The following is a 23,128-nucleotide window of genomic DNA, read 5'->3' as shown; positions in this document are numbered from 1 at the left end:
TTTGGGAAACTGTGACATTTCTTTCTCCAGGAGGTATAGGTTGTTTTTATCTTGCTCAGATCTGCCTCTCTGCAGTTAGCTGTATTTTTGGAGTATTTATATGTGTAGTGCCGGTTGAATAGCTACAAGAAAGTATATCGTGTATTCATCAAAATCTGAAAAGAAGGCATGGGGTACACAATGACACAAAATGAGGAATGAAAAATGAATCAACTCTAAATTAACATACCTATGTCTGTTTTACTTGCCCATCTTTTCTTTCATTCTTACCTATTTTAAGGATATAGTACATTCTTTTCAGCTCCAGACAATATTCTGTTTTTCTCAGGAAGGCAGCCAGGTGGGTCCCTGAAAGTTAATCAGGGTAAATTACCAGTTCGTTGGTGGAGCAGTATGACAACTAAAATCACAGTTACTAAGTCTTTCATAGAGTTGTTGGGAAAGCATTTGATAAACTGTGAGGCCATGCACATTTTCAAAATACATATTATTATCCACTATATCTGAATCTACTGGGGTTTTTTTTAGTTAGATTTACAGAAAAAATCAACTTTTTTAAAGGTTAATCTCAACTTCCTTCCTCATTTCTTATCCTTTTCCTTCCTCTCTGTTGCTTCAGCTGCAAAAAGTCCCATGGAATTGATACAACTATAAGAAAGTACTTTGTAGTACTCTCTTTCCTGTATATCAAAATATCTTTCCTTGTGTTGAGTTGAAGCATGTTGGCTTATCAGAGAGAAAGATGAGTGACGTAGCAAGGGGCATGCAAATCCAGTATAGCTATGGAATTTTCTCTGTGCAGATCAGCACTAGGACTTTTTTTTGCTATTGTTTCACAGGTAGCTTCTGCTTCTAATACAACTGTAATAATTGTGGTGATTTGCAAGCAAATGGCTGTAGAAATATAATAATTGCTAGCGTGATTTAATTTCACAATTTAATTGCTAAATTTAAATTCATATTAACTTAATTTCATATTTTTTTTTAACAAATTCACGTTAATTACTTTTAATTCCTGAAAACTTATTGAAGTGGTTAATAACCTGGATACTGTATTGATTTTCTTTACTAAATTCTCTTTCTTTTAACATTAAGTGCAATCTGCCAGTGTGATATGAAGATCTGGCTGATTCAGGCTTATTGTCTTAGAACACTATAAAGTAGCTGTTGTTACTATGCTTAATGCTTTTCTTATTTCTACCTTCATTTTCAGCAACTCCTAACTTCACCAATGCTAATACTTTAAAAATCTTAACTGTTCCAGGATTTTGTTGTGTGTTGATTTTTATTAGCCTGCATACAGCTACTACTGCCTCATGTAGCTGGCAAGTTTATAATTCTTTAAAATGTAGAATAATGTGTAAAAAGAAGTTTGTGAAAGTAAGAAACTTACACTGTAAAAATACAGTTATGTGAATGTTAGAGTTTCTGTATTTTAAGTAGCATTTACTATTTCAAAATGGAAAAAAGGACCTATTTTCTATGAACAGTAACCTTACTGTAAGAAACAGAAAAATACTATAATGTAACAAAATGGCATATGATCTTCCCTTATCAGAGGCAACTGAATCTGTAAGCTAAGTTGACATCAGACTCTTCAGATCTGAAGAAGACTTTAATGGAAATCTTGCCAATATCCGAAATTTTCCTGTTATAATGCCCTCAAATGATTTGCTGTCATATTAGGAAGTGAGCTTATTCATGCAGACGTTTTAGTAGTGTGATGCTTTCTTGTCTTCTAGGCATATCATTTTATCTGCGGAAATACTGAAACATTTTTTAATATTAGTAGTTTGATTTACTATTACTTGCAGACAGTTGCTCTGATTCAAGGTTTTATTGCCTTCCTCTGTCCTAATAAAACGCAAAGTAGGTGCGTTTTCCTTACTGACAGCCTAGTAAACCTTGTTTAAAGCCAAAGGGGCTCAATATTGAAGCTTCCCATTTGGCTAATGCTATTTTCTTATAAAATGAAAGTTTTCCCCTTGCTTCTACTGTTATTCAACTAATAAAATATGATGTGTAAATGTATTGAATTATTAAAAGGCTCAAATATTTATTTCAAATTTAGTTTTGTATCTTCGCTTTCATTATTGCTTTCCTGTTTCAAGATGGTGTTTCTTCTTGGATTCAGTATACTAAATGTGTATTGTTTTGTTTTCTTCTGTGCTGTTAGAAACCTTTTTCAAAATATATACTTATCAGTTTGCTAGATAATTAATTATTCATACTAGATTGTACATTTTAGATACAGATCCACATAACTGAGGCCGATTTTCTGTTTAAAATCAGGAGTTCTAGTTTTTTGTGGTGTTTTCTTTCCATTTTTTTAAAAATTATATTTCCAGTTATATATAGGCGGCAGGAGAGAAGTGAGTTGTTTTTTATTAAGACCGTATTCAAAATTAACTAGTGAAATAGTTTCCTGTTAGGAAGAGCAGAAAAAATCAAGCTAATTTCTACATGAAAGAATCTTTGACTTTTAGTATATTTTACATTTGAACTGTGGCTATAGCTATTCTCTTGATTTGCCGTGTGCATAAATATAACATTTTCTTAAATTGTCCAGAATAAGATACAAAGGTAGGAGAAGACCATAGCATTGCCCAATAGTAGGAGCATCCAAAGACAGTGAAACAGGCAACTGAGTAAAAATTATTTAGAATTATATTACTTCTTTCTGTAATTATTTCCTTTTGTGGATTTGGGGAATGAATACCAAGGATAATTGGGGAGATGCTGTACTCTTTCCGTGGTGGATGGTGCATTTCAATGGTAATAATTCAAGCTACCAGAGACATCTCAGCATTATGTTTCCAGCCTTTGTTCTTCTTTGACGTTTCATCTTTTAAAAATATGCATTAGACTAATATTTAAAGAAATGTATACTAATAAAAATAACCAGCAGGTCAAGGGAGGTGATTCTGCCCCTCTACTCTGCCCTTGTGAGACTTCACCTGGAACACTGCATCCAGCTCTGGAACCCTCAACACAAGAAAGACATGGAGCTGCTGGAGTGAGTCCAGAGGAGGGCTACCAAGATGGTCAAAGGGCTGGAACACCTCTCCTGTGAGGACAGGCTGAGAGAGTTAGGCTTGTTCAGCCTGGAAAAGAGAAAGCTCCAGGGAGACCTCATAGCAGCCTTCCAGTACCTGAAGGGGGCCTACAGGAAGGCTGAGGAGGGGTTTTTTACAAGTGCCTGTAGTGATGGGATGAGGAGTAATGGGTGGAAGCTTTTTTTTTGTAGGTTTAGACTAGATAGTAGGAAGAAATTCTTTACCCTGAGGGTGGTGAGGCACTGGAACAGGTTGCCCAGGGAGACTGCAGATGCTCCATCCCTGAAGTGTTGAAGGCCAGGCTGGATGGAGCCTTGAGCAACCTGATCTAGTGGGAGATGTCCCTGCCATGGCAGGGGGGATGGAACTAGATGATCTTTGAAGTCCCTTCCAACTCAAATCATTCCATGATTCTAAGAAAAGTGAAGCTGTGATTGTCTCTCAGAAGGGGCAAACCCACATATTTGTATGTGTTGCCAAAAAAAAAAATAATCCAGTAATTTGATGTGCAATTTATCTAAATTTAAGAGACATATCATTAGATCCTACCAGGATGTTTATGCCTTGAGAAATGTTCATTGGAATTACTTACCAACTGCACAGCATCCTCTGAAAATACTAATGGGCTAACAGTGGTATAGTAGTGAGAAAACATAAAATGAAGGCAATAACAGAAAAAGAAACTAAATATTGTGGAGTTGGGTTTTTGGGGTTATTTTTGTTGGTTTTTTTCTAAGGAATAAAACCTTAGAGTAGCCAGTACTAACAACTTGCAGAAATGTATTGTACTAAATTGTAATTTTGGACCCTGTTCCAGAGCATCCCTATAAAATACTTGCAACTTCATTTCTGTATGGTAGAAATGTGCATTGAACTTTCAGACTACTGAGTTGTGTTGTTCGTTCTTGGCCTGCTGGCCAAGCATTTCTTTTTCTCCCCTACTGATTCCTATGTTCTTCTTGGCTCTTACATTGAATGGACCTTTACGAGCAGTATCTTGCCTCCCGCTAGAGAATGCACAGTTGTTACTGTCTAAGTTAACTCAAACAGTTTTCAAGAACATTTTTAATGTCCTGTATTTTTGAACCTGAACTAGAAAAGTGGGAATTATGAAAATTATTATAAAGATAAAGTAATCATAGTTTTTCCGATTAGAAAAAGTTGCACAGTTATTTCAAGGGCTGGGTTAGAGTAAAACTCAGTTTCTCATTAGCTTTGCAACAGTAAGAAGAAGTAGATCCTTCTGTGATCCATGTAACATGTGATGTTACTTTTGCATATGTGGGGATCAGATTCAGCTATCCGTATAATGTTTTATGAATTTAAGGAGTAGAGAAATCATGGTTTTTACATTAAAAAAGCCAGATGGAAGAATGTTGTGTTTGGTTGCCTGTAGAACTGATAACACATCTTTTTGTTTCCAAAGGCAGGATATCAACATTTTTATTATTCAAAGTTCCCAATCAGGTTTTTACACCAGTACTGATTTGTGCTTTACTCTGTGAATATATTTACTTATTCCTCTTAATTAGTTCTTTTTTAATGCCCCTGTAATTGCTCTGTGCTGCAAGGATGAATTAGATAATTTTTTTTCATTTATTTTTTTCTGCATAAAGCTGACTAACTCTCATTATGAGCATATATTAAAAAAAATCCGATGCAAATCATGTGCTATCTGCAATAAGTACATATATAAAGAAATCGGAAAGCAGGAAATAATTTAGTGACTCATTCTCATGTGTGGTAAGGAAGGCATCCTTTCTCTTTACTAATTAGCAAGAAGGTTGCTATTTTGAATGAGGGACTTATGGTCCAGATTTTAAAAGGGTTATCTTTGTTTTTGATTTGGTTTGGGTTTGTTTTTAGTATTTAGCAGTACTGTTTATCAGTTTCTGAGTGATGATGACACTGAATTGTCTATATCCAGTGATGAGGACAAAGATTAATAGACACTAAACTACTTTTCAATGCTTGAGTTGAAAAACAAGATCTACTTGTCTCTCATCACCTCAGTATATGTCTGTATAATGCAAAAATTATAAATTATACCATTCTTTGGTCAATAATACGTTTTTTACAAATAAATCTTCAGCTAGGAAGTTCTTCAACTAGTAATGAAGCCAGAAAGTGATGACTTAACAGTTACAGGAGCAAACCCATTTTATGTAGCTCTACACCTTGCCAGATTAATTAATTCCCTTCAATCTGTATCAGATGACTGTTGTAGCTGTCTACTGCTTCAATAGCCTCCAGTTTCTCCAGCCTTATTTTTCACTGGTAGTCCTCTTTTAATTTTTCAAGCTAATGAAGTCTTTTGGGTAGAGGCTGTCCCCTTTTTTTGACTCCAGTGCAATGAAGCTCCAAGAAACAACTGAAATACAAGAAATAAATAGTGCTAGAGGACTGAGGGAAAAAGCACTATTCTGCCTGCTTGGCATATAACCTGCAAACAACAACTCCTTTGGTATCTTTTGCATGTTGAAGAACCCTTTTCACAGTTCTCACACATCTCCAGAGAGGCTAGTGGGTATTTGAATAAGAAGTATGAAACTCCAGGCATCTTTGAAGAAGTTCTGAATTAATTTTGGATATCTTCTTTTTAAACCTTCCTTAAAATATCTGTGGCAGAAATGGTTTGCAGAGCAATCCCATTGCCTTAGTACTGTTATCTGTTTCCATAATTGCAGTCTTCCAAAAGAGGCGGGGGGGGGAAAAGTTTTTAGGCCTCAGTTTTTTCAGATATTGTCCAATATTGAATCCAAAGGAAGTGTAAGAGGGAAGAGGGTGTGCGAAGAGACAGATTTCTGTGATGCAGTTAGAGGAGTTGAATCTGCATTTGAATTAGGGAAAAAATAGCTGCTGGCTAGAAACATACCATTGCCACAAAAGCACGTGCAATACTTAATATAGTTGCAGCTAGTACCGAAAAAATCTAACTTTCTTCTGCTTTTACAATGAGAAATAGATATTTCATAGTGCTGTTAGATTGTATGGATATAAACCCTTTCCTATATCATTAAACCTTATTTGATAGATTTTTTACAGCTATATTCTTACTATTTTTACACACAGTAGTGGGGAGAGGTTGAGATTTATTTGCTGCTCTCTGAAAAGTACCCAGCTGTCCATTCTCCACCTCTAAACAGGGAAGAAAACTTAAGAGGATTAACTACTTCTTTTGTCCTCCCTAGTCAAACAAATATAACTTACCTTCATGTTTGCCTTTCTTGCAAACTAGAATTGCTGTGTGTACAGCGGAGGCTTCATGTCGAAGAGTGTCACCAGAGAATAAAAAAGAGTCTTCATTAAAAAGTTGCATTCATCTGGATTGGAAATAATACTGAGATACAGTGTTATTAATATGTGTTTATCCGCATAAGATGAAATGGTTGATGAAAAAATAAATTAGACTGCTTTTATTTTTACTGTGCAAAATGTAAGACTATCTATGGCACACATTGTTTGAAAAGCAGCAGCTCAATAAAGGAATTTCCAGATTAATCTCAGCTATTCATGAAAGGGATGAATGGAAAATACAATAGAGCAGGTTTCAAGTGAATATAGTTGTTCTGGCTCTGTTTCTTGATTTTTTAGATACTTCAGTTTTCCTAATGTACTTCACAAGCACATTTGTATTATGGGTTGTTGTTATTAAGAGTCTATGAAGTCCCTCCTGCCAAATCATGAGGTTCAGACTGGAATCGTTTGCTTTCTAAACTTCCTCACAGAGAGGGGTCTAGGTGCAACTGGATCCAGCCTTAGCCCCCGACTGTAAAGAAGAGTTCAGACCCTAAGTTCTGCCACAGAGTTGACTTAATTCAACTCAAACTGGGACCCTCGAAGAGGGACCCTGAACGAGGAAATCACTATACAATTATACCCTTACAATCCAAGTTCACCTCCCCTGACGTGATAGTTTTGTCCAATACTCATATTTGGTCCAAAGTCTTCTTGCTCCTCATTGAATTCTTTCTCTCTGCATTCTTTTCTTTATCTCGAGGATGCAGTTTCTGTTGATCAGTTTCTGTTTCATGGCCTTTCTTCAGCCTAAGCTGAAATAGCTTCAATTTCTGCTACACGCAATGGTCATAACTAATATTTCATTATTCCTTTCCCTGTTGATTTTCATTCACTATGTATTTAACATAATGGCTTAGTTATTCCAAATTGTTACTACATGTTTCAGGTGAGAATCAACTTTGTATTCAGACTCTTTTAAGTATACATGTCCACAGTGTAGCCTGCATGATGTTTAAATTCCCATTGTTTTCAGTGGAATTCAACTCAGGGTAGGCAATAGGACTAATATTATTGTATCCTGAACTGATCACTTACATTGGGTCATTTGAGTAGATCTAGTCAATAAAGGGACTAGTTGCTTGTATTGGGATTTGAAAATCCTAGCTCACATGAAGAAACCTACAGAATATACACCTCAATTTAGTTGTGTGAATCTAGACCTGATTGCTACCTTTCATCTTCCTATGTCTTTTTTAAAAAATAGTATATATATGGATTTCTTTTTTTTTCAAATGAAATATCACTTATGTATATTGGTGTTGTAAAATGTGATTCTGAAAGGTTTTAAATTATATCATTTGCAAGTAAAAACTTTTATAAAATGAATAGAATACAGCATCTGTTGTAGGAACTCTCATTTCCTTAAGAAGCTGCAGCCATTAAGGGAATTAGTTTATATTTAACAGTGATATATTTTGCTTCTTCCAGATGGTCCTCGGCCCTCACAGAAAGAAATCATATCATTAAGGGCATTTATGCTTCTGTTTTTGAAACAACTTATTTTGAAGGTAAATCAGTCTATTCCAGATGGAAAGTATTGAGATCTTGTATATGCATGTAATAGGATCTTTCATGGTAGTAAATATGTAATAACTGTCAGGTATTTTATGTTTTTCTGGGTAATTTTAATGTTCATGCACATACTTCCAATCAACCTAAAGTTAGTAAAGCCATACAATATTTCTGATAAACCTCAGCAAATTATGTCACATATATTTAATAAAATTTACTTGCAGAAATAGTATAGGATGCTATAGAATCTTTCAGATATTTGAGTTTGGTTTTTTTTGTGATAGGAAATAGTTCCTTGATTGATCAAATGAAAACGGTAATGGCAGTTACGTTAGTTGTTGCTCTGTCCTTTTCTTCTGGTTCTTCCACTGGTTGGAATGGTCTAGGACTCTTTCTCTCTATTTCAGTTGAATGTTAATCTTCAGGGTATAATCTGCCATTTGACACTAGACTGAAAAGCAGTATTTTCTAGCCTGGCTTATTCCTTCTGGTTTTTTGTGCTCTTAGTCAGGGGTTGGAGGAGTGGCAATAATAGTTCATGGACTCTGAGGGCCCAGGCTATAAGAATCCTTTCTGGAAGGAAAAGAGAGCTGGCTTCATACTGTTTTGAATTGTCAATATGTTAAGGAAAAGCAATGGAGTGAAAAAGTTTAAATAGAAAAATAATGTAGGATTATTTCACTTGGTCCAAAATTTTCCTAAGCCAAAAATAAAGAATATATTTTCTTTGAATAATGCCTTTAATTTTCCTTTTTTCTTTTTATAGGATCGAGGAGTAAAAGAAGATGAACTACAGAGCATCTTAAATTACTTATTAACAATGCATGAGGTACATTTCTGTAATTACCTATCTTGTACTGTAACCAATTGTACCAGCTCTATGGGAAGCCTGCTGCTGAGGTTAGTTTGTAGAATAACATTGATGCTTGTCGTACAGGATGAAAATATTCATGATGTGCTGCAGCTGCTAGTGGCACTAATGTCCGAACATCCAGCATCCATGATACCTGCCTTTGATCAGAGAAATGGGATACGGTAAGACAGTGAAGTGAGAAAATACCTTAAAAGTAGTTTCAGTATCATCACTCTCCAGATTGCTTTTTTTTTTTTTTAAACATAAGTTTCACGCTTTCTGATCTTTCAAACTACACTTTTAGTAGCTTGGGCTATATATCGTGTTAAAAAATGGAGTGGTTTTGATAGCTTGGATGAAACTATTTTCTGCTTAAGGTTATTGTTATGATATTTGAAAGTAAATGTGCTGTTGTACTTGCTTCTCAAATAGAATATGTAATTAACAAGCTGCATCAAAAAGCCAAGTATTTATTTCAGAGTAATTTTGAATATTCTGTCTTCAGATGTTTAACATAATCTGGAGGGAGGAAGAAATTTCTGAAAATCTTCCTAAAAAGATTAAAAAAACCTATCCGTTGAATTAATGTTTGTCTGTGTGACAGTAAAATTAATAAGTAGTAATTTCCAAAGAAACAGTGTTTTTGTTGTTTTCTTGTGTCTAACTTGATAATCTCTGACAAAATCCCTGCATTAAGAATTTTCATGTTATTTTAATATTGACTATAGAATTTTATTTTGTGCTTTTCTGAAAGTATTTTGAAAAAAGCAAGGGGCTTGTAAAACAGAGAGGAAAGAAAACCAAAGTACCTGCTACCTGACAAATTCAAGCTTCATTTTGCCAAAATACTCAAATCTTCCTACAAATAACTCTACTTAAAATTGTTTGGATAACAAGTCTAGCTGAAAGGAAGACTCAGTGAACTCATGATTAGTTTTATGCCTCTAGTTGTCTGTTTTCTCCCAGAATTCTATTGCTGATACGTTTTGAATGCAAATTATCTGGATGATTTAAGACATCTTCATCTAATATTGGTGGCACCACTATTAAAATTGTTAGATGGTGTTTAAAAGTCTGTCTTAAGAAAGTAAAGAGAGTGCACAGAACTGCAACATTTTTCAAAAAATGCGTCATGTAGAATTAGGAGGTCATCTGCTTAGGTTATCAGAGGACGAAAACCTCAGAAGTCATTTGATAATGGCGTAAGTAATTTCGGAAGTGGAAGATACTGTCTGCTACAGCACTCTTTAGGGAAGAAAGATTAAAAAGAATGGCTAGGAGCTGAAGATCAGCTAATTCAAATGGGAAACTGAAACATAAATGAAAAAATTTGTTGAAGAACAGTCCAGCGGAAAAGGTGATGTTTTCTGTTTCTTGGCGCCTTCAGATCAAGTCTGGTCTCCTTTCTAAAAGACTGTAGAATTTGTGCTTGAACCAATCATATTAATTAAATAATAGATAATTAAATTAGTTACATTTTGAAGCCTTTTTAATCTAAGATTTAAAACCAGAGAGTGGGTTGTTTTTTTCTACTTCAAATTTTAATTCAATTTGGATGCGGCTTCATAGGTATATTTGGGATTTTGTCTAACGTATTGCCGTATCTGGCAAATGAGATTTCAGTCTAAATATCGTATGATTAAATGTAGGTACCCTATCCTGTGGAGCAACAATACTGAGTAGAGTTTTTAAGAGTGAAAAGAAATTTTCAGTAGCATCCAGGTACTCCCAAGAAACTCCAGGATGTTACCTGCTTCCCTTGTCGTAAGCTACAACTTCTCAGACTGTCTTCTCTTTGATTGTTCCAAGGTAGAAGATAAGGTTGTCGCTTTCTGTTCTAAAACATTGAACTGAACTAGAAGACACCATGTGTTTAACCTAAAGAATTCATAATCAAACTGTATTTGGCGCTTTTGATATATCCTTATATTTTGTGCAAATTGCTGTTTTTATACTTTTATTTATTAAGGAATACCCCTGTTCAATGAAATACAGTCTGTATATATGTTTAGTAATAAACTGAAAGAACTTGTTGAATTTTTTTTCTTTTTTAGAGTAATTTATAAGTTATTGGCTTCCAAAAGTGAGAGTATATGGGTGCAAGCTTTGAAGGTCCTTGGATATTTTCTCAAACATTTGGGTCATAAGTAAGTGTAGTTTTAAAATTTATATGGTGGTATATGTAAGTTCACAGTTCTTGGCTTTTTCTCATAATTACTCTATATAATTTGACAGTCTTTAGAAATTTATTAAAATGAAATTGTTGTTTTTTTCTGATTAAAAATTTGCGCAGTTACTTTATGCATTAGGATAAAATTAATTTTGCAGTTAAATTGTTACTGCTATGATGTTTGAAAAGATACAATGATTGTCTGCAAAATATGTAATATGCTGACATTCAAGTCTTAAAATGATTGAAATACATTTTCCCAAAATATTAATTTTAGAAATGTTTAGAATATTGCATGTTCAGCTAAGGATAAAAGGCAACATATGAATGTCACCGAAAATTGATTTCTGGAATTTTCAATGTCATTGCAACAAAGTTGCAGGGTGTTACTTTTAAAAATAGCTTCAAAATTATGAGAGAAATAAAATAGAAAAAACAATATGTTATTCACATGGGCAAATTTCAGAAGGAAGAGCAAAGAGAGTAAGTAAATGGTCATAAACAAGGAGCTGAAGACTTACCTCTCTGCAAGAGATATTCACATAGAAATTGTTGGAGCAAGAAATAGTCACATTTAAAGAACTGTTGACACAAAATAGATGTACTTAGTCTCATCTTCCATATTTTGGTGTTAAGAAAGAATTTAAAAGGATGCAGTTCTGTGTAACTTGCTGCTGCTCCCTTCTCCCCTTCAGCACGTGGTGTTTAGCTTCCTGCTGGGGTAACCCAAAATGCTATTCCAGTAGAAGATTGTGCAGTGTAAAACTTAGCTGTGTGCTTCACAGGTAACTTCATGTAGAACCTCCTTAGAAGGGAGTCCCCCTGTACTCGGCACTGGTGAGGCCGCACCTTGAGTATTGTGTCCAGTTTTGGGCACCTCAATACAAGAGGGATGTCGAGGGGCTGAAACGAGTACAGAGGAGGGCAACAAAGCTGGTGAAGGAACTAGAAAATAAATCTTATGAAGAGCAACTGAAGGAGCTGGGGCTGTTTAGTTTGAAGAGGGAGCTGCAGGGAGACCTTATCGCTCTCTACGGCTCCCTGAAAGGACATTACAGAGAAGTTGGTGCTGGTCTCTTCTCACGGGTGAATTGGCAGTAGAACTAGAGGGAATGGCCACAAGCTGCAACAGGGTAGATTTAGGATGGATGTTAGGAAAAATTTTCACAGAAAGAGTGGTCAGACATTGGAAGAGGCTGCCCAGGGAGGTGGTTGAGTCACCTTCCCTGAAGGTGTTTAAAGGTTGTTTAGATAGTTTAGGAGTGGACTCTGTAGAGTAGAGTTATAGGTTGGACTTGATGATCCCAAGGGTCTTTTCCAACCTGAATGATTCTCTGATTCTCTGATTCTAAGAGAAAGGATCTAGGAGTCCAGCCAGCAGTCGGTATTGCCAGACGTACTTTCCTCAGTAAGATCAATAAAGTATGACTGTATAATTGAGAGACAGTTAGCTGAGAATATGTTCCCAAATGGGATTTTTCTTTTGGGATCCAGCAAGCCAAATAGTGTTCAGGGAATTAATAAAACAAATTGATAGTCCACTCAGGAATCTCCAAGGGCTTTTCAAACATTATTTACTAAAAATCATTCACATTGATAGGAGTTGGATTGAGTAAGATAAAGCAGATGAAGGTTTGACTTGCAGGAGCCTGACTGCGTCCACATAACTACATTTGTTTAAAATATTTATTCCTGATCCAGTAAATCAAGTAGCAAACCCTGTCAGTGGAACATTACAGAAAAAGAAATGTGAGATTTTTCAGAAGCTGAAATTTCATTTCCTGGTCCTTAGCATCTTCTGGTAATTATGGTTGTGTTAGTGTGCTTTCCATTGTAGACTGGAAGTAAGTACTTAGCACAAAATTAACTTTGTTTTTCATGTAATCGAAGTCATTGAAATCTCCTTGATTACTCAGTGTAAGTTTCAAAGTTGTTTTTTTATAATTTTCAGACCTCCTAACATCTCTAAATGTTCACAAATTATGCAGATTTCAGCAAGCAAAAATGCTCCCCCCTTTTCAGGTTTTACAGATAGTACATGCGAGATGTACCTAATTTCTGCACATACATATATGTGCATATGCGTGATTTTGTAGACTAATAGTCAGCTACAGAAATTTTAAGCAATTATAAAATTATAAGCTGTTTCATTATGGAAAAAAGGCATTGTATTTTAATACACTAAAGCATAATTGCATAAAGAGATGTTATAAAGTCTAAGATCCCTTCCAGCCTAGGGCATTCTATGATTCTATAATTCTAAACTTGATTTATGAAATGTGAACCAGTACAGTATTAATAACAACTGTGTGGGTACAAACCCAAATACCATTGCTGTAGTTCGTACACATTCATTGTAGATTAAACTATAGAATGGAGGTAATTGATTCTTAGGAGAAGTTACCAGTAATGTGTTAGATGAATAAATTGATTTTTCTTTGTGATCTGTGATGATAGACTACTTAGTCTAACCTTAACAGTTGGCAAAATCCTGTTCTTTTCCTTCTCTGCCATCTTTGATTGCTTCTGCACCAGCACTGAAATCATAGTGTGTTATTTACTTTTAGTTTTTATCTACGTATTTAAACCTTCCAACGAATTTTCACTTACATGTGCTACATCATAGCTTACTACACCTGTAGTTTTTCGCTTTAGCAATTCATGAAATCTTTTCTGTGCACAGAAGAGAGCACACTGTTATGAGCTGTTGCCTCTCTTGTGGTTATTTGAAAATTATAATGTAAGGTATTTTAAAAATTTAGGAATTAATCTATTTAATTTAATCCTGTGTTATTATCATCAGGAATCTTGAAAAGGGAGGTTCTTGGATTTTGAATGCATAAAATTTTACAGAAACTTCATATATTTTGTTGTACTTCGTATTTTTGGCTGCTTTAATATAGATTGTTAATTATTTTGAATAATATTTTTTATTTAATAGTCAATACAGTGGTAGATACATTCGATAATGCAGTTTACAAGAAGTACTCTGTTTATTTATGATGTTATTTGCATTTTTAAAAGAGTAGTGTTTTGGGACAGATGGAATTCACTGATGTGAACTGAGTAGGTTTTTGATCCTAGCTATAGAAATCAAGTCAGTCACTTGGAATTTCATAACTTTTCAGGATTTTGTTTCCTTTGCATTATAACAGACATTATTCCAGGATTTAATTATTTTGGCTGCATGAGAGGATGCTCGCTAAAGAGAATGGCAGTACTGATTAATCTGTGTGTATTAGTATTTTTGTTGCAAGATCTGAAGTTGAATTATCTTGAGTCCTTGAGAGAGCAAAAAAAGATAATGTTCTGCAGTGATCACATTTTAGCCAGCCTGTGGTCATCTTGAACTCTTTAAGCCTTAATAAGATAGAAAGAGATTCCTTTGTCTTTTTCCACTGTGAAAATCCTAGAGGGTGAGAACGATGTGTGAATTATTTTATTGAAAAACCCATCCCAAATGCAACATTTCTTTCTGAAAGCCTTGTTGTGTATTATTGCAGTTGCATTCATATTGGTAAAGATCCTAAATGATGTTTATTTCATAGTATTTACAGAATAACAAGTTTGAGAACTTTTTAGTACATCAAAATATTTGGCTTTTGGATTTTTGCATTAAAATGTTCAACGTGCTTGGCATTTTCCTAACGTTTTTATATTCTCTTCCAGGAGAAAGGTTGAAATCATGCATACTCACAGTCTTTTTACACTACTTGGAGAAAGGTTGATGCTACACACAAATACAGTGACCGTTACAACATATAACACACTTTATGAGGTACAAATTATTAAACATAGAGATTGTCATTACTATTGTAGAAATTATGGCTTAATTATATTGTTGTGACTCTGTGCTTTAGGATATCCTAATTCTCAACAATTTTGAGAAAATGTTAGATAGAAATTCTAAGAAAGGATTTCTTCATTTAGAATGTCTTTTGCCATGCTTTGGATATTTTTAACAATGTCATAATTTCATAATTTTTACAAAGGCTCTATAACACTTACACAGAGTGAAAGAAGAGATCCTGCTAAAAAAAATAAATTACTCCAGACCTCTAATTGCTCTCACTCCTCCATTGTTTAGGAGAGTTTGTTTCTATTGCAATGGAAAGTGCTAGAGCCAAAGTGATACTTTTTTTTAAAATTTATTTTTTGTTCCATTCCTTTCAGATTTCTGAGAAGTACTGTTTTTCTTTTTTAGCTAGTAATGCTGAAATTATGCCAAAATGATAACTGAAGACAGCTGCTTTTATGTCACAGATAATGCTTGAGGCAAGTGAAAGCCTCTACCAGGCTTTTGTAGAAACTTATGATAAGCAAAATATTGTCAGCATCAAGTTGGTCAAAACCTATGTTCTCATGCCTGAAAATACATAAAGATCATGCCCAGTCTTCGATTATTCCTAAAATGGTGTGATTGTTATTCTGAGAAAATACATAACTCAGGGGCAAAACTGAAGTCCTTAGGAGTCCAGCATCCACAGGCTTGTACATTTGAAAAAATAGCCAGAGGAGAAAAGGGAGTGAAGTGCTATAAGTACACAAGATTTGCCAAGGATTTGATGCATATATTTTCCATGTTTTTGCATAAAAAGCAAAGGCATATTTGCATTCTCTTTTAAATACCATTGTGTAAAGGCCCGTTGAAAGGTATTTTGTTTACAACTGACATTAATTTGATTATTGATTAATAAATAAGCTAAAGTTCTGCTTTCAAATAAATAAGAACTACTGGTAAAATTATTCTGTTTTGAAATACATTTGCTTGAATATATGAAGAGATCTGTGTGAATACTGTTAAATTTTAGCTTGTTCTTAGAAATAATAGACTAGAAAAGAATAACACAGAACACATGACAAGCATCCCAATGTGAAAGGTCTGTGGTGTTACCTCAATGTGGATTAATTAGTTTGTATAACTCGTGAAACAGGAGACTGATCTGTCTTGCTCGTTATGTAAAGTCTCAGGATTATTCCAATGGAATCTGTCTGTGACTATTCCTCTTTCCTACCTAGAGAAAGCCAAACTCATTTTTAAGAATAATTTGGTTTGGTTATGGGCAGAATGTATGAGGATAACTTTTGATGTATATTGCTCATGAAAGAATTTTTGATCTATGAATGTGTACCACTATGAGGAATATGAATGAAATACCTTTAAAACACCATTATTGTGTATTTAGTTAGCTAACTAAAATTTAGTTAGCCAGACACTGTACAATCATGAAATTTTTTTGATCCTAGCCTAGAGGAATTGCTCATTTCCATTCTTCAAGAATAAAAATATTTGAATCAAAAATTTTTTATAGGACATTACAGTGTGTCCACGGTAAAGGTTCTTAAGAAATTTTAAAATTAACTTAAAATGGTAAAAGGAACTTTAATATTCTGTTTTAGATTTTGACAGAACAAGTGTGCACTCAAGTTGTTCATAAACCGCATCCAGAGCCAGATTCTACAGTGAAAATTCAGAATCCAAGTAAGGACAATATATTATGTTTGCATGATAAATGTCTTACCTAGAGGTTGTGGGTTTGTTTGAAAGAATATGGTTCATGAAGCAAGAACAATTCATTAGTGTGTCTCAGAAACATAAGGGTTTCAGTTACTACTTACATTAGTTGCTGTGAGCAACCTTTTTCTTTTTTTAAAGTTGTTAAAATGTGTTATGTAACTAAATTATTCTTTCAAAGTGATTCTTAAGGTGGTGGCAACGCTGTTAAAAAACTCCACACCAAGTGCAGAGCTGATGGAAGTTCGGCGTCTGTTCTTATCTGATATGATAAAACTCTTTAGTAATAGCCGTGAAAACAGAAGGTATGTCACTACAAATAGTATTTTCTTGTCCTTGGTTTGTGGGTTATAGCAATCTGTTATACATGGTGCAGAGTTCTATACTGTATATTAAATGGAATATATAAAAAATAAATGGAATAGATTTGTGGATAGTTGTCTTAGTTCAACAACTAATGCTGGGTTCTTCTGTTCAGAAAATACTTGAAAATTTTATTCCTCCTGACATTTTTTTAAGTTTCTTCCTACCATTCGATTGATGTTCAGGAGAGATGTTTCTCCCGTTCTAACCAAGAGAATGTGAAAATAAAGAAGCTTTGTTTGGATATATTTTGACCTAATTATTTCACTTTAGATGTTTACTTCAGTGTTCGGTGTGGCAGGACTGGATGTTTTCTCTGGGATACATTAACCCTAAGAATTCTGAAGAACAGAAGATCACAGAGATGGTTTACAACATTTTCCGTATTCTCTTGTATCATGCAATAAAATATGAATGGGGAGGCTGGAGAGTGTGGGTGGATACCCTTTCAATAGCTCATTCCAAGGTAAGAAACGGCTCATGCATGTGTGGTAGTTTGTTTTGTTTTGGTTTGGTTTTTTAACTACTGGCAGCTCCCACAAAGGGACTAGCACTAGATAAACTGTAAAGTGATTTAGTGCCATCTGGTGGCAACCTCAATGCACGTCAAGGTGACATTTTTTGGTCATAGATGTCAGTCTTTGCTGTGAAACAATTTGTAAACTGTATGTAATATATTGTTAAGACTCTTGTTAGGTTTTGCCCAAGCTCATGTAGCATATAGTCATCCACATAATCTGTTCTTTTCTTTTTTAAGGTTACGTATGAGGCTCACAAGGAGTATCTAGCAAAAATGTATGAAGAGTATCAAAGGCAAGAGGAAGAAAACATAAAAAAGGGGAAGAAGGGGAATGTGAGCACCATCTCAGGTCTTTCCTCTCAGACAACAGGAGCAAAAGGTGGAATGGAAATTCGAGAGATAGAAGACCTTTCACAAAGTCAAAGTCCAGAAAGTGAAACAGATTACCCTGTCAGTACAGATACAAGGGACTTGCTCATGGCCACAAAGGTGTCGGATGAAGTGCTTGGAAGTGCTGAGGGACAAGGAGGAGGTGTGCATGTAGAAGTTCATGACCTCTTAGTTGATATAAAAGCTGAAAAGGTAGAAGCTACTGAAGTAAAACTTGATGATATGGATTTATCACCAGAGACACTGGTAACTGGAGAAAACGGTGCACTTGTAGAAGTTGAATCTCTTCTAGACAATGTATATAGTGCTGCTGTTGAGAAGCTGCAAAACAATGTTCATGGAAGTGTGGGTATTATTAAGAAGAATGAGGAAAAAGATAATGGTCCATTAATAACCCTGGCTGATGAGAAAGATGAACCTTCTACTAACAGTACCTCATTTCTCTTTGATAAAATACCTAGTCAAGAGGAGAAACTTCTACCTGAACTTTCAAGTAATCATATTTCTATTCCAAATGTTCAAGAGACACAGATGCGTCTTGGCGTAAATGATGATTTGGGATTACTAGCACATATGACGGGCAGTGTAGATATAACATGCGCTTCAAGTATAATAGAGGACAAGGAGTTCAAAATTCACACAACTTCAGATGGAATGAGTAGCATTTCTGAGAGGGAGTTGGCTTCATCATCTAAAGGATTAGAATATGCTGAAATGACTGCCACAACTCTTGAGACAGAGTCGTCTGGTAGCAAAACTGTACCTAGTGTTGATGCAGGAAGTATAATATCAGATACAGAAAGATCTGATGATGGTAAGGAGGCAGGAAAGGAGATACGGAAGATCCAGACAACAACCACAACCCAGGTAAGTTTCCGGTGGTGTAGCCATGCATGTGTCTGATGTAATCACTGTTCATTGCTGCTGGGTAAATTAATAGTATGAGATCTGAGAGATGTTTGAAGTACATTTCTTTAATTATGTGTCCATCCTTCTAGCCTGTTTGCTTTGAAAATGTCACAACTTATAAGGATTGTGAAATCTTTCATGGTTATATATAGAATATTACTGCAATTGTGGATGCTGTAGTTTAAAAAAAAACACCACACAAACATTAGCTAAGATACTCATCTATTTTTCTTTGTTCTTCTGGACAGATTAAGTGATATTCTTAGAATTCTGCTTTAAACTTTCTTGTTAGTATATCTTAAAAATTTCTATTTTTCACTATGAAATACACAATGAAGTGGTTTTTTATTCTTGCCGTAGTACAGTATAGTCTTACAGCACTTTAGTCTTTCTTCCTGTACAGGAATGCTGCTGTAAATAATCTTCATATTTGTTCCTAACACAAGAGAAGAAATAGGGATAATAGAAGAAAAACTGTGACTTGATTTCCAGCCAAGAGCTGATTAACAAAAAAGCATCTTGTTTAGGTCCTTCTCAGAAAAATTCTGAGAAAATAGTGGTTTTGTAAGAGCCATAGAATTCTGAAAATGGGAAGGCCAAGACAGAAGATTACACTTGGAAATAATTTAGACTCTGTATACACAGCAAAATGTAGGATCACTTTGAACTTTTAAAGCATCTAATTTACTTCCTCACTGGCGTTGTTCAGAGATTGTAGCATTTAATGAAAGATAACTGTTAAGGATGTTCTCAGGTGAAAGAATTGACTACCTTCAAGATTTTGCTAGCTGACTGTGTGCCTAGTATGTGCACCGGTATTTATATTCAAGGATTTTAAAGTAAAGCAGGTGTCATGAAACCATGGAAGAAGAACCAAACAAAAATTGGAAAATTTGCTCTGCTGGGCTGTGTGTAGTGTGTACCAAATTGTCTGAAGAAAGAGTTTCAGAGATACACTCAGATACACTCAAAGTATGTGTCAACTGATGAAAGAATATGGATTAGCCTACCTGCTAATATTAGCAAATCTGATGGTTACGCAGTTGATAACTGCTTCTAAGAAAATTATTTCAAAGAGGTATTAATATCTATGGACTTAAATCAATTAATTGTCATTTATCATTGATTTTAGTGGGAAATAACTATAACAACTAGTATATGGAGAATCAAAGGAGTTAAGTAGCTTAAAAAGACAGACTCTTAAGGCGTACACAGTTTGTAGACAATTTGCAGATCCATATGATATGTTAGGAATTTTGAGTGTAACTAAAAGCCGTACATTTGGAAAACATTTTCTTTCTCCTATCTTACAACCATCCAAAAAAAATTCATTAAGATTTATGTGTATTTTTAATCGTAACAAATAATCATAGGCCTGAGGAATTTTCATTTTTAAAATAATGCTTGATTTATATTCTCTTTAATACATAATTCCACCTTTTTTCTTGTGGTTAATGTAATTTAAACAGAAAAATTTAATAGTATACCGCTTACAGTTCACAGGTTATTTCAGAACACCCAAAGAATTTTTGTTTTCATGAGTAAAATGCAATGTTAACTTTAATGTGTCTGTGGTGAAGCTGGAGGTTGGAGACTGTCACGTTATATTTGATCTCTTTCTGAGACCACTGAAAACACTGAAAATTACTTAAAGACTGTCCACCCAAGTGTATGTAGTTGGGATTCGTCGTGGTTTATGCAATGCACATCAGTCATAGAATCGTAGAGTCAAATACAGTATTATTGGCTAGACAAACGCTCCTGTGATGGTGCACTTATGATGCCATTACTGCTACTGACATGACAACTGCCTGTAGTGGTTTGGAAAAAAACAAGTGGTATGTGAATAGAGATGAGGAAAGGCTGAGGGATCTGGGGCTATTTAGCCTAGACAAGAGGAGATTGAGGGGAAACCTCATCGATCTCTACAACTACCTGTAGGGAGCTTGTAGAGAGTTGGGGATTGGTCTGTTCTCCCTAGTGGAGAGTGATAGGACAAGGGGAAATGGATTTAAATTGCCCCAGGGGAGGTTCAGGTTAGATATTAGGAAGAATTTCTATACTGAAAGGGTTGTCAGCCATTGGAATAGGCTGCCCAGGGAGGTGGTTGAGTCACCGTCCCTGGAGGTGTTTAAAAGATGGGCGGATGTTGCATTGGGGGACATTTCAATAGGAGCAGCTTCTTTACTGAAGGGTAGTGCATGATTTGGAACCTCAGTACCTCTTGTAGTTTGTGCTAGAGCCCAGTTTTAGACCATCTCAAGTTTCACCATCCAATCAAAAACTCGTTATCAAAAGTTAACATGATCTTTCAACTCCTTGTTGATGTAGGCGGTACAGGGGCGATCTGTCACCCAGCAAGACCGGGATTTACGTGTTGACTTGGGATTTCGATTATAGCCGATGACAGAAGAGCAGCGACGACAGTTTAGTCCAGGTCCACGCACAACCATGTTTCGTATTCCAGAGTTTAAATGGTCTCCCATGCACCAGCGGCTCCTGACAGACTTGCTTTTTGCACTAGAAACAGATGTACATGTCTGGAGAAGGTAGGTGGTTGTTTCTTCTTTAACTCATGATTTGTGTTTCCATCAACAAGGAAAAATGAGACGTGTTGTAGAGGGGATGACACTGGCATAGCAGGAAGGAAAAGGGTTCATGTTAGCTGAAGTGCCCTTCTGTATCTTGTATCTCCTCTTTTCATCCCTTCCCAGCCTCTATTTCACAGGTAACAATTTCTGATTTCTTGAGAGATGTATAACTCATACATACCTAACTAAATTGAGCTGCTCTTCAAGCTTATGTTTCCCATTTGAATCTGCTGCTTCTGTCTGAGAGATGTGGAAGATTTGTGTGTCTGCTAATGGCCCTTTTCTTCAACTGATCAATTCAGAGAGTTTTTCTACCTGCAAACCTTTTAAATAAAACCTTTTCCCTATAACCTTTTTTAAGGAATTGCTCTTTGTAGTTGACAATTATTTATATTTTTTTTGCACACCAACTCCTGATTGTGGTTAGTCTTGGTGGTTATATTGTATTTTATGACACCAATGTGCTTTTCATAGGTTTTTTGTACACTTTAACAGAGATACTCAATATCTTATTGCTATCAGAGCCCTTAGGTATAATAGACACTATTTAATCTAATTTCCAAGACAGGATAGTTCCGTTTTAGAAAGCTTAAGCATGGTTTTATATCCCGGTACCAATTTATATTGCATTTAATTTCCAGTATGTTGTTCTGTAATAGTCACAAGGAAATACACAATTTTGATGATTTTTCTTTTGGCCAGATATGTGATTGTACTTTGTGTTTAGGTAATGCTTGGACATTAAAGCTCAGTTTGTATGTTTTCAACTGAAGCCTTTAATTTTTGTTTGCTGACTGACAACAATGTTCTTCTGAGTAAAGAACATACTGACAGACTGAGTATTCCTCAATGTTTTCACAGTGTTTTTTGTATTTTGGGAGAGTGACTGTTTCATGGGACAATTTCTCACCAGTTAGGAGATGCTAAGATTTCAGCTAATCTTATTAGCATCTGTGGCTTGCAAAGCTATTGCTAATGCTAAATTTGATATTAGTTAATAAAGTTAATATTAGATCAAGGTATCCCTGTATTATCAAGTTTCTCCTTTAAAACATTAGCAGGTGTTATCATTAGGTGTTATCAAGGGTGCTTCAAATGCCGGTTGTGTGGTATAGTGAGCTCTTAATGTTAGATATTAACTTTCACACTGAGGACAAAATCCCACTGCTTTCAGCAGAACTGCCTGTGAAGTGAAGTACTGGTTGATGGGAATAAAAGATGATGAGCTGTTGCTTTCAACTGGGTACCCAAAACTAATCCAGATTTGAAAATAGATAGCAATCAATTTGTTCATTAGACTAGTCCTGTTCATGTTTTTAGACAACTCACATGCAAAGTTCTGTAGACCAAATTTTGCCTTCATATCAAAGAAACATTCACGGTCCAGTTGTAAAGAATAAATTTATCTAAGCTTTTATTTTAAGTGCGTGTTTTTAATCCACCCTTTCTTCTGTTCTTGCAGTCACTCCACAAAGTCTGTGATGGACTTTGTCAATAGCAATGAAAATATTATTTTTGTACACAACACTATACACCTCATTTCCCAGATGGTAGACAATATTATTATTGCTTGTGGAGGAATTTTACCATTGCTGTCAGCAGCCACTTCCCCAACTGTAAGTACAATATTTCCACCTAGTGGTCATATTAGAAATTGTTGTTATTAATGCAAACCACTATTTTGCAGCTGACTCTTCTTCTTGAGGGACTCCTGTTCCCTCTTTGCTAATTCCTTCAAAAAAATGAAGTGTATAATTAAAATTGTTAAGATTTTATATACAGAATGTTTATAATATTTTGCTAGTTTTCTTAGAGAAGTAATACTAAGTAAGATTAATATTTCATAGGTATTTAATATATGTTGTCGAAGACAAGACCATTTGGATCATGGTTACAAATCATGATTACTGTAACAAAATTACATGCTTTATGAAGGCTGGTCATTGATA

At 35.1% G+C, this 23,128-nt stretch overlaps 1 protein-coding gene across 1 annotated transcript in view; it reads left to right on the top strand.

The window, feature by feature from the left end:
* The window catches only part of NBEA (neurobeachin), a gene marked incomplete at both ends in the record, with an annotated part of 78,991 nt that extends 56,196 nt beyond the window's left edge, over window positions 1-22,795 (top strand). The window contains 11 exon segments of the mRNA XM_009878887.1: window positions 7,785-7,864; window positions 8,635-8,697; window positions 8,806-8,903; window positions 10,776-10,868; window positions 14,561-14,669; window positions 16,292-16,373; window positions 16,588-16,711; window positions 17,043-17,235; window positions 17,527-18,546; window positions 20,920-21,137; window positions 22,642-22,795. Of these exon segments, the coding sequence (XP_009877189.1) occupies window positions 7,785-7,864; window positions 8,635-8,697; window positions 8,806-8,903; window positions 10,776-10,868; window positions 14,561-14,669; window positions 16,292-16,373; window positions 16,588-16,711; window positions 17,043-17,235; window positions 17,527-18,546; window positions 20,920-21,137; window positions 22,642-22,795 (2,234 nt within the window).
* Window positions 22,796-23,128: the final 333 nt, after the last annotated feature.

The sequence above is a fragment of the Apaloderma vittatum genome, unplaced genomic scaffold (assembly GCF_000703405.1).
Source record: "Apaloderma vittatum isolate BGI_N311 unplaced genomic scaffold, ASM70340v1 scaffold10041, whole genome shotgun sequence".
NCBI lineage: Eukaryota > Metazoa > Chordata > Aves > Trogoniformes > Trogonidae > Apaloderma > Apaloderma vittatum.
Note: the sequence above shows the minus strand (reverse complement) of the source record. Positions and strands in the feature narration are given on the sequence as shown.